The sequence below is a fragment of the Austrofundulus limnaeus genome, unplaced genomic scaffold (genome assembly GCF_001266775.1).
Source record: "Austrofundulus limnaeus strain Quisiro unplaced genomic scaffold, Austrofundulus_limnaeus-1.0 Scaffold100, whole genome shotgun sequence".
In the NCBI taxonomy this organism is placed as follows: domain Eukaryota; kingdom Metazoa; phylum Chordata; class Actinopteri; order Cyprinodontiformes; family Rivulidae; genus Austrofundulus; species Austrofundulus limnaeus.
In genome coordinates, this window is record NW_013952502.1 from 965,469 (window position 1) to 977,068 (window position 11,600).

The window sequence follows — 11,600 nt, forward strand, 5'->3', positions numbered from 1 at the left end:
CTTTTGGTCATGACCCAAAGCTCATGACCATAGATGAGGGTAGGAATGTAGATCAACCGGTAAATCGAGAGCTTCGCTTGCTCTCTCTTCACCACGACGGACCGGTACAGCGCCCGCTTTACAGCAGACGCTGCGCCAATCCGCCTGTCGATCTCCCGCTCCCTTCTCCCCCCATTCGTGAACAAGATCCTCAGATACTTAAACTCCTCCACTTGAGRCAGGACGACCCCCCTGACCCGGTGTTTTAGTCATTAATCCAAACAATGTGTATTTGTATAACAAAAAGAAAGTTTTTTTATTTCCAATTTTGATTTAAGGTTTTTACATGAAGACATGATAAAAAAAAGCAATATTTCTCATCAAGTTTTAGAATGTGGTAACGCAAAGTTTTTTTTTTGTCAACAAGATGCTTTTATAACAAGTTGTCAGCCTTTTTTGATACAAACATACTCAAAGGACAGGTGTGTCAGACAGGTGGTCTCACACTTGCCTATAATGGTTTACAGAGGAGCTCATAGTCAATTCAGTGACTGCAAGGTGTCCAAGTCCTGTAGCTGGAAAACAAGCCCAGATCATCAGCCCCCCACCTCCATGCTTGACATAAGGTCCTGACATGTTGTTTTGTTTCTGTACTGATGCAGCTCAAGTTACTGATTGATCTTTGATCTTTCTGTCCAAATTACGTTATATTTCTCTTCAAACATTTTCTGTCATTTCCAGATGCAATTAACTTCACTTTATCTTATCTTAACTCGTCTGTCTTGAATGTTTTCCAAGTCTAAATAATCTTTCTTGCCGCGAAACGATGGACTCTGCAGGTTAAATAACTCCTCCCAGGTCTAACTAATCTTTCTCTCGAGTCGTCGGTGCTGATGTCTTTCTTCTTTGGTAGTGTGTTAACACAAAATATACGCTTTGATAGAGGTGCTCACACTTGTTCGTGATTACTTAATCTGATGCTTTTAGATAAGTAGCACCTGGCGGCTTCTCGCTCTCTAAATTCCCCCGACAGCAGTCAGAGTAAACACTTTTACTTCCTGCTTTGGCATTTTGAATGATCTTGCAATTAAATAAATTATGGTAATACGTTGTGTGTTGTTAGGTTTGCATTTGTAACTCAGGTTTACAAATATCGAGCTGAAATGGGATTTCCTGTGGTAGTCGCTGAGAGTCATCCACAACAAACACCCGTGACATTTTGCAATGCTGCATGAGGCAGCAGGCAACATGCATTCCTTCAATCCTGGCCCTTTCATTCTTTAATAACTGAGCAAACATGTAAGAGTCTGACTAAACAAAACATCGTGTTTGTGTGCAAAGGTTTTGAACAGGTTAGGGAAACTCAGAGCACATTTCTGTTTAAAAGTATTGACACTCGTAGCGTTTGCGCCCCTGAGCCTCTCCCTTCTCTGTCACCATTGCTTAAGATTGCGACGGTGTTGCGTTGCAAGACGGTCAGCTCTGACTCACCTGGCGTACAAACACCAGCCCCCCACTCATGCTCTCCGCTCACTCACCTTTTTTTCCCCCCTCCCAAGGAGTTCACCCTGCCCTGCAGTTCAAAGTGGTTTTTGCCTGTCTAGCCTTGGTGTTTAATGTTTAAGTATTGGGAGTGGCTGGAGAGTGCAAATAAAATGCCTTTACAGACTCCGGGGCACGCTGAGGGCTGTGATTCTAGATACTGTATTGTGAAATATCCATTGTAGCTGACAGATTAGCTTCAGGGCACCTGTATCTCCTCAGCTGAAGTCTGACTCTTTACTTCCACATAATGCTTTATGCGTGCGGCTTAGATAAACCGATTAGAGAAAGACTATTCAAACTTTATTACTGTGACAAAGGCATACTCATGTTTGTGGGCTAGATGGCTACCTGTCTATGCTATTAACTGTTTGTTAAAAGTTCAAAACAGGATAAAGGTTTGAAAGCAGACCCCACCTGCGAGACAAAAAAATAAAAAACGTAAAACCCACAAAGAGCTGTGGTAGGGCCATTTTTCTGTTTGACTGAAGGAAAAGGAAACCTCTTTCGCAGCAAAGGAACACAACACAGAAGCCTGACACTACTTATATGTTTGTGCGTGATTATTCTGTAGTCCTAATCCGTCTAACAATGTTACAAAACATTCAGACAGGAGGAGGCTTTAAGCAGTAATTGGGGGGACTTACTCTGGTTAAACTCCCTCAAACACTTCCCGTTGCATCAAGCTCGTGCTTGATCGAGACTGTGGCACAAGAAATCAGACGTAGGCGTAGATTTAGTCCATCCAATGTGTTAAAGGACATCAGGACAGCAGAAACGAAGATGAAGTCTGACAGTTTGGGAAAACAAGGGGCACAAAAGGGCGGCAAAAATGATGACTCATTGGCTGTTAAATGCCGGAAAAGTCGTCACACGCAACTTTTTAAAGTGATAGTTTGGGTCAATTCTGTAGATGGTTTCTGTGAAAATATTGGGAACAATTACCACCTTACATCATGGGTGTCCAACTCATTTTCATCGAAGGCCACATGAGTGTTATGGTGGCCCTCAAAGGACATGCTATAATTAACTTCAATGTTTTGTGGTTAACTTAAATCAAAGAGGAAACATCACATTTCTCCTCTCATTGCTATAGCTGAGCACCACTAACAAACAATAACTGAGCTCTACGTGGTATTTCTGCATAGAAACTGCATTTCAACGTGTCCTCTTAAAAACACGGAAAAGTACTGTGTTCAACTGACTAAATGTGAAATAAAGAGTACAGAAATACTAGTAAAAGTAAAAGAGTTTCTATCCAATTGTAATGAAAACAGACGTTAATGTAATGCATGCCTTTAATAAACAGGAAGTGGAGGCTGCAAACTAGCAGAGACCACACAAATAGTGAGTGTGAAAATACTGTCAAGCAAACATAATCACTTCTTTTGCTAAATTGAGGACATTTTTTTCAGATCAACCAAGTTGATTGAAACATGGCTACTGTTGAGTTACGGTGAGGAGCTGCCATCTTGAATTCTGAACAGAAGGGGTGTTCTAGTTCAAATTATTGACTGGTAAGTGGGAAATGATCACTTCCCAGTACAACTGGGCCTCGGCAAATGTCGCCCGGCTGCCGGCTACTTTTGAACCCCATGCTGCTCCACCTACTGGTGGGATACCATCCCTTTACAGGTGAAATAATCAACATGCATTGTGGGAGATGTAGTTTATGCTCAATACTGGTTTAAAAGAAGCATACTCTTATTTTGACATTATATGTCTTTGAAGCTTTAAAAGACTAAAGCTGTCATGACCCACATAAAATGCAGCGACGGACCACATTTGGCCTGCGGGCCTTGAACTTGAAATGTGTGCCTTGTTTGTAAAGAAATAAAGTTTACCTTTGACTAGCGCTAACAATTATTCCTAGCTGGGCCAAGACCAAAGTCTTGTGGTGGTTTATGTTGACCCCTTTAGACCATTACCAGTTATGTACTAAATGTGGCAAAAGCAGCTAGCTGTAGCATTTTCTGTGTGGCCAGGGGTACTTCCTACAAAAAAACCTAGTGACTCTGCCAGAATAACCATGAAATACTAAACGGATAAGGGTGTAATGGTTCATAAAACATCTATTTGAACTATTCCGAATTTTTTTTATTTGAATTGTTTTAAAATGGCAGCAATCTACTTTGGTTTGCCTGGACTAGTCAGCTAATTAATGGTCACAGTTAAATTCAGTTTCTCTCAACAGAAGTTGTTCAAAGACTTACCTGTTATATGTGAGATATTAATAGTTCATAACCTTTACCCCACTTTAAATGACCTGAACAGTCACTTTAAGATCTGTTGAATAAACCTAAATAAAAAAGATGAGGCTACTATAAATTTAAGTGTACACAACAAGAAATATTGGATGCGAGGTCTGAATTTTATTGTTTTTGACTTGTGGTTCTGTCAAAAATAATATAGGAAAACCTTTAAATACTAGTATTTTATTGTCTAAACAGTCTGCAGAGATTTCCTTTGGTTTTTGTTTTAAAACTCCACCTATCTGGCGCTGGCACAGAGCAAAACCAAACACTGAAGTGTAATGTTTGCAAATACTCTGGTTGAGTTGGTTTCCTCTGTGGGAGAAACTCAAGTTCAAACCCATCAGCAGTATATTTGCTCTTTAGGCTGCATTATTCGTGATTTTTCTGCATTATTCATTTCATTCTGCATCACATTTTATCTGATTTTTTCTAAAGAAGAGGTAATATCAGTTTCATCTTGACACCTCTGAGGACTCTTCCACAAAACATTTCTAACTGTGATTTGAGAACGAAATCTCTGGTGTTCCGCAGGGCATGTAAGCATCATCAATTCTGAGCTTGACTGGCTGTTGAAAAATGTATAAGAAATACATGTTAGGAGTTTTTAAGAACATAAGGCAAAATGTAGACTGAAAGGCATCGCTGGAAGTTTTTTTTTCGGAGTTATGGACAGTGTGCCAGGTGCACAAGCCATTTATTGGCCAAGAGCTGAAACTCTGTGAGCGGCAGGTAGTCCCACCTCCTCTGGTTGCCACAAGCCTGGCACAGGCTTGAACAACACCAGACTGGAGGTCAGCCAGAGTGAGCTTTAATGAGACTAAAGCCACACCAAAAGGCTGGCATATATGTCTTCACCTCAGTGTGATGAGAGCTAAAGTCGCCCCCTAAACAACCCCTCTGTCTATACTTGTTACTCTTTGTTATCAGAYAAACCACTTTTAAAATCAGTTTTTGTCTTTATGTGTATTTTAAGTGTGAAATAAATTGTCCAGTGATTGTCAAACAATGTGTTCTTTTTGCTTTTAATCACATAATAAAAAGAGTGTTGATTTGAAATATGGGGATTTTTTTAATCAAATCGAGGTCTCCTAATTTATCAGGCAGGGGAAAAAAACTTGTTCGGGCTACATTTTTCTTATGGTGACTTTATAAAAGCTGCTTCAGAGCTCCCACAACTTTTCCTGTTGTTTTGGTAAAACAGCTTTCTCTTCATTTGCACTTTGGTCCTGAAATCATCTTCAAATCAAATCAATGATTTTGTCTATTTGAGAGAGTTTAAAACTCTAACAAAGTTTCTGTAACTGAGGGGGACATGTGCTATTCTCAAATTGGACTTTGTACTCTTTTATGTTCATCCTGGCTGGTTTCATGTTTATGTTTTGAATACTGACTGCAATTTTTGCTTGGAACTTTGCATTTCTGTACTGTTCTATCTTGACCAGGTCTCCCTTAAAAATTATATCTCAAGGGACTTCTTGGTTAAATAAAGATTGAAGAAATAAAAAATAATTTTCAAATCACCTAGGAAAAATACAATTTGTAGAACCTTCGTTATAACCAAACAAAAATCTCAAATATGTCTAGTCCAAAGCCATGAAATGGTTAAGATAGAGATTAGGGAATTAAGAAAGTAAAGGTTACAGGACAGTATTTGGATGATCCTGGGCTCTTGAAGTAAATAGAAGCTCATTTTACACATCATGCAAAAATATTCGAATTGTAATTAACTTTACAAGTAACATACATGAATTGACAACAATCCCTAAAGTTGTGTCTTCTTTATTTTCGTGGGTTTCTCCAGTGGCTGTTGTGCGTAAAATCCATGGGCGCACAGCGCACTGCAAACAACATCTTTTGCAAGTTAGTTTTGGATTCTTTTTTTGCTTTTGATCTATTCTGATTAGTTTCAAAACAACATTCAAAGTGTTTGCTCGGACACCTTGAGGCTTCAACTTCTGAGGAAAAGTCCAAGTTTCTCCCTTGGGAAGTTTTGCGCGTTTGTGCGCGCGCGGTTTCACGGAAAGACAAAAGGAAGTTCTTTGTATTTTCCTCTTTTTGTTATAGTCCCGTGCTATTTTGGTTTTTGTTTCATTTATTGTTTTATTTTTAGTGAGCATGGATGGCTGCCAAATTATCCGTCACAGGTATGCGCAGTGCGCACACAGGGGCAGTTTTTTTCCCCCCTCCTGGGAAACGCAGTCTGCGCGGAGCCCTATAGGACGCGCCGCACGCGCGCACACACACATACGCAGTGAAATCACTTCACCTCAGATTGGAGCTCAACTTGTCCTGTCTGTTCCTCCTCCTGTGAAAGCTGGAAAACGGGAGGGTTAAGAAAAAGAGAGAAAAGACGGTTTATAATTGATGTTTTCCCATGGAAGAGCCCCTCCTCCCTGCATCTGAGGCTAACCCTAAGGTGGAAGAAATCTTTCAAGATTTTTTTTTTTTTTTTTGGTGGGATAACATCAGGAGGGTTTGTCTAGGCGAGCCAATCAAGTCCCTCCCCTGCTGTATAGATCGGTGCTATAATACAAAGCAGTAAAAGCGGTCGGCTCACACAAGCAGCTGCAGCTCGACTCCACATCCCGTGGCTTTTCTAATTCCCCTCACTACTTTTATCTCAGCTTTTTTTTTTCGATGTGCCCCCGTATTGGCATTCGTCTGAGGCGTTCATTTCCGCACCTGCCGCGATAGAGAGAGAGCAGGCGACGGCGAAGTAGAAGAGGAGACAAGGACGTTGCAAGAGCCTTTTGGGGCGCAGGCAGACGGCTGAGACAGCAGCAGTGACTCGCTTAAGATCTTAGAGGAGGAGGGAGAAGAAGAAGAAGGGAAAAAATGCTGCTCTGGACCAGAATAGCTTTGGCCGGTCTCATCTGCTTGTCCTTGGTGTCCTTTGGGATGGGATGCGGACCGGGCAGGGGGTACGGCAGGAGAAGACACCCGAAGAAGCTGACACCTCTCGCGTACAAGCAATTCATCCCCAACGTGGCGGAGAAAACCCTCGGGGCGAGCGGCAGATACGAAGGCAAGATCACAAGAAACTCCGAGCGATTTAAGGAGCTGACGCCCAATTATAACACAGACATCATCTTCAAGGATGAGGAGAAGACCGGTGCCGACAGGATGATGACTCAGGTAAGGAGACGGAATCTTTTWTTTTTCTCCCCCACCTCTCCTCCTAACGCACCATCACTGCGCACAGCCTCCTTGTCAGACTGATTGCGCACCTTAAGTGAAGTGTGTTCTCCCCCATGCTGAACTCTTCCTACTGAGCCTTTTAGCTGCACTTTATGCGCCAGCGCGGGGAGTTTTCCAGCGCTGCAGGCTCGGAGCGCTGCAGCTGGAGGAGTGATGTGCAGGCGGWCAGTCAGGACGCTCGGCCTTCATTATTGTGACAGTGTATTTAAAATATTCATGTGCCATTCTCCTCATATCTATATTTGTATCTCGATTTGAGAGCCTCGCACAGCCTGCTTTTTGGCTCCTCGTTTCACGGAYACTTTGGTATTTCTTTCTAATTAAGATTTGCGTTGGCAGCTGGTTTGAGCGCCTTTCTCCTATCAGTCCCAGCCATGATTGCTGCTGATGCGCACCGCTTCTACCAGCTGGGCTCATTCAGGCATGGCGAGGTTCATTCAGACATTTTTTTTTGTTCTTTTCCCGCACATGATGGAGAGATTGCGACTGGTCATAYTGTGCATCTCTGACATTTCTTTGAGATGTTCCTGACCACCATTAGGACTTCAAATAAATTGGACGCTCTGATAGAGGAGCAGCGCTCTTTCGTGAAGGCTGACATCTTCCATCTTCATCCTAAACCCGTTTAGCACCAAGGAGATGAGGCGGAGAGACACTGCCTCGATTTCTGTGCGGGCTGCAGGACTCCTACATCAGCGTGACTTTTAGCACTCAGGTCCTGGTGAATTATGCAGCGCGCGCGCCTGGCTGATATTGGCTCAGTGAGAACAAAATGCCCTGTGATGGTGGTGATGAAGCCATCAGGCAGGCAGGCAGGCAGGCAGGCGCGCGCGCGCTCTGGAGTCGCTGAACCACGCGCTATGCATGCGCAGGAGCTCCGATGAAATATTCACCGCGTCCGTGTGGTTCTCAGCCCTCCCCGCACCCCCCCCCTCCTCCTCCTCCTCCTCTCACAGGCACCTATATGTTCTCAAACATCAGGAAATCGGTGGTCTGGGAAGAAGTGTTGGAGGGGTTTCCCCCCACTCTAACTACAAGTAATAACTCTTTAAGCAATGTCGTCATCAAATATTTAACTTCCGTGTGGCCAGTCAAAGCAAAAATGAAAGGTGGGAGAAATAATAGGTGACAAAACAGTTTTTATTCATGCTTCTTTAACTTTGTGCCCCCCCCCCCATACACATAATTTTCATTTTTCTTTTGTATATTTATTTGACCATCAAGAAAATTCAGCTAACATCACAACTAAGTCTGTATATGAAGTGGAACAGCTCGTAAGAATGCCTTGATCCCTAAAAACATCCGTTCATCTTTTGGGTTTTGTTAAGTCAAACAGATTCGATATCGCTTTTTWAATCAAATCAAGAAGTGATCAAACTGAAGCAGCTCGAGCAGAGTGAGTGTGGCYGTGAGTAACAGCCTCACCACATGGGGATTTAGGCTGTGCCAGCCTTGTTGACTCGGTTCCGCGGTTTTGCGCTTGAATCYAGCGGGCTTTTTACGCATGACTTTTTACGCACGGACGCTACCGACTCGTTATGCGGGTTCCGGGGAAGAAAAAAAMGAGATGTTGGACATGAGATGAGGCACGTGCCTGCAGTAGTTTTGTCTGGATGTGAGCAATAAACGAGTTAAGGAAGCAGCTCACTGAAGTTGAGCCAGAACTGCAGGACTTGAAGGATGCGCGCTCGGAGGAGGGTCTCCTTCACTGCTGCAGGCGCGGAAACGAACAGAGATGCTGCCGATTAGACTTTTTACAGATCATTTCCAAGAAGTTATGGGGCCACTTTTTTTTAGCATGAGATAAAAGTGTGTATCTCTTTTATTTAACCAATGAGTATTTCATAAAATCAAAATATGATCAAGATTTTAAGGTATCCAAAAGAAAAAGCTTAAACTAAATAAAAAAGTATTTTGCAGCCTAACAGGTGTATTTGTTTTGGGAAAGGAAACATCTGCAGTCTCTCTTCCCACATCATTGCAAACGAGTCGGAAAAGATTTGAGCTGCGGCGGCTTGTTTGCCCTGACAGGTAGCTGATAAGTGTTTCCTCTAACCAAATCATTTGTGAAAAGATTAAGAGGCGCGCTGTTGAACAACTTCACCCGGAGCACAAAGCGCCGGGCCGAGGCGCCCCGCTGCGCTTCACGGTGGCTGAGCAGAATCTGGATTGATTTGCGGCACACGACCTGATGAATTAATAAACAGGTCGGGCTTCACGGCTCTTGACTCCCACCAGTGGAGTTTTTTTTTTTACTCTTCTATTGTGTTTTTTAATTGAACTTGTTCTACACGGTTCACACTAAAACAGGTGATGCGCAATCTTTGGGAGTTTTCTGTGTGAAACTTCTTGTTTGATGGCTGGGTGGGGGTGGTGGGTGCAGTGTGGGGGGCAGCTCTTCTGTGCAGTCCCCGGGACATTTCACAGGTCTTGTCAGTCAGCAGCCAAAACACCTCCACTTAAGGAGGCACGTCACGTTTCCAGGACTTTGCAGGAGGAGAGTAATGAAAGTCTCCCCTGCGCTTTGGCGAGCTGAAAAGCCTCATTGTGGTGTTTTATTTGACATATTGAGAAGAGTTGTCTTGGAGAAGGCCAAGCATCTTCATTTGGGAGCGCAGAGAGGTGTTCTTTTATCCGTGGCACAGACGTCAGATATCATGAGGATCATCTTCTTACGAAGGATTTATTTAAAGCAAACATGTATAATGCAGTAATGTTATTCTTAAGGCAACACGTTTTTTTAAAAAGAAAACAGACAGAGACAGTGAGAGAGGGAGGAAGAGAGATGCTGCTCGCACCTTCTCGAGGCTAAATATGTTATAGGGCCAGTGAAGCGAATGCAGTGCCTTGTCAATATTTCATGAGAAGCTTTCTTACCCGAGATGTGCCCTCTGACGCTGCTGCTCGCGCTGAGAAATGCAAGCTCAGGATCAGAGCGGCGTTTCAGCACAGCTGGGAGGATTCAGGTGGGGATGGAGAGGCTTCATGGAGGCCAGATAGCATCTCTGATTGTTAAACAGATGGGTTTATATTGAAGTGACAGAAAGAGAGTGAGGAAGTTATTTAGCCTGGCATCAAAAACTGCTCCAGTATGACTTTTTATTTCTCGTGCGCACTCACTGACCCATTCCTCCTTCCTTCCTTCCTCCCGCAGAGATGCAAAGACAAGCTGAACTCTTTGGCCATCTCGGTGATGAACCAGTGGCCCGGGGTGAAGCTCCGGGTCACCGAGGGCTGGGACGAGGACGGACACCACTTCGAGGAGTCCCTTCACTACGAGGGCAGGGCAGTGGACATCACCACCTCAGACAGGGACAAGAGCAAATATGGAACGCTGTCCAGGCTGGCGGTGGAGGCCGGGTTCGACTGGGTCTACTATGAGTCCAAAGCGCACATCCACTGCTCTGTGAAAGCAGGTACAACAAAACCCCAGAGAGGGCACAGTGCTGATGCAAGGTGGAGGAGAGGATCAGTGCAGCTGACAGGAAGTTATGTTTAAACTCTGTTTTAGATTCAGTTTTTCATAATGGAAGAAACGCATAAAAGCAGAGAACTTATTTTTATTCCATTGAGTCCAAAACGACAGAGACAAATCAAATGTTGCTTCATGTCAATGCTGTTAAAATGCTGCAGTTTCTTTAAATAAAAAAAGGTGTTTGAACCTGATTGCACCGGGGTGTTGTGCATGCTGAGCTCATTCCTTGATCCTACATCGCCCCACACCGACCCCTGGAGGGAACCACGGCCGCGCGCTTTAACGCATGCCACGGAAGGCGGCTCGGTTCTCTGCAGCAATAAGATGCATAAAATCAACAAGATTTTTTTTAATTTTCTGCAAGCAGAAAACCACTCAAGACTCCCCTCAGAAACAATACAAAAACTCACTACTTTGAGCCTATTTATTATGGCTCATGTTCAGGCCTTTACTTAAAGGATTTCCAGGGAAAAAAAGATGTTTTTATTTTTTCTCCCCCCCCCCCCCTGCACTGCTTTAACCCGTGTCCTTTGAATTTTTAAAATGCCCCCCCCCCCTCTCTCTCCGATAGCTCAGACTTTATTGATAAATCTCTCATTTATCATTCCACTCACACGTTTTGAGATCACAGCGTGAACCGGGGGTTTGGTGTTGGTGTCATCAGGGGTCATGCGACTTTACCAAAGGGATTTGGGTCTGAACAATGTGGATTCGGTCGGTCTAAGTCTGGTTTTCACTTGTCACCTTATTTCATGGAATCGTAGGGAAAGCAGATTAACACCCCCCCACCCCTCCTCCAGCCACCCCCCACCCTGCGCGCTGGACAGTGTGTGAACTATAGAGGCTGGTATGTGAAGAGCTCCACCAAAGCCAAAATTATTGTCATCAAGGCTGACAACAAAGCAAGGAGAGGAGGTAGACAGAGGGAGGGGAAAAGGGGGTGGTGGGTGGGGGTGGGGGGTACATTGATGTTGCACAACAGAAAGCATTTAAGACTCCTCATTTAAATTCAAATCTACAACTCGAGAGGCTTGGAAAAGTGGCTCCACTGGGTAAATAGTAGTTGTGAGTCGCCTGCTTGTGTGAATTGTCACATGGAGGTTTGTGCACCTGAGTAAATATGGGAAGAAGGAGCGGGGAGGTGAGGGAGG

General features: G+C 43.8%; 1 protein-coding gene across 1 annotated transcript; it reads left to right on the plus strand.

Annotated features, from left to right (window-relative positions):
- Positions 1-6,580: 6,580 nt before the first annotated feature.
- On the plus strand, positions 6,581-10,390 carry shha (sonic hedgehog signaling molecule a; the record flags this gene model as incomplete). The annotated part of the gene is given in 2 exon segments (XM_014013349.1): positions 6,581-6,911; positions 10,129-10,390. Coding segments are annotated over 2 exon segments (562 nt in total), but the record flags the coding sequence as incomplete, so codon positions are not given.
- Between the last annotated feature and the right edge of the window lie 1,210 nt (positions 10,391-11,600).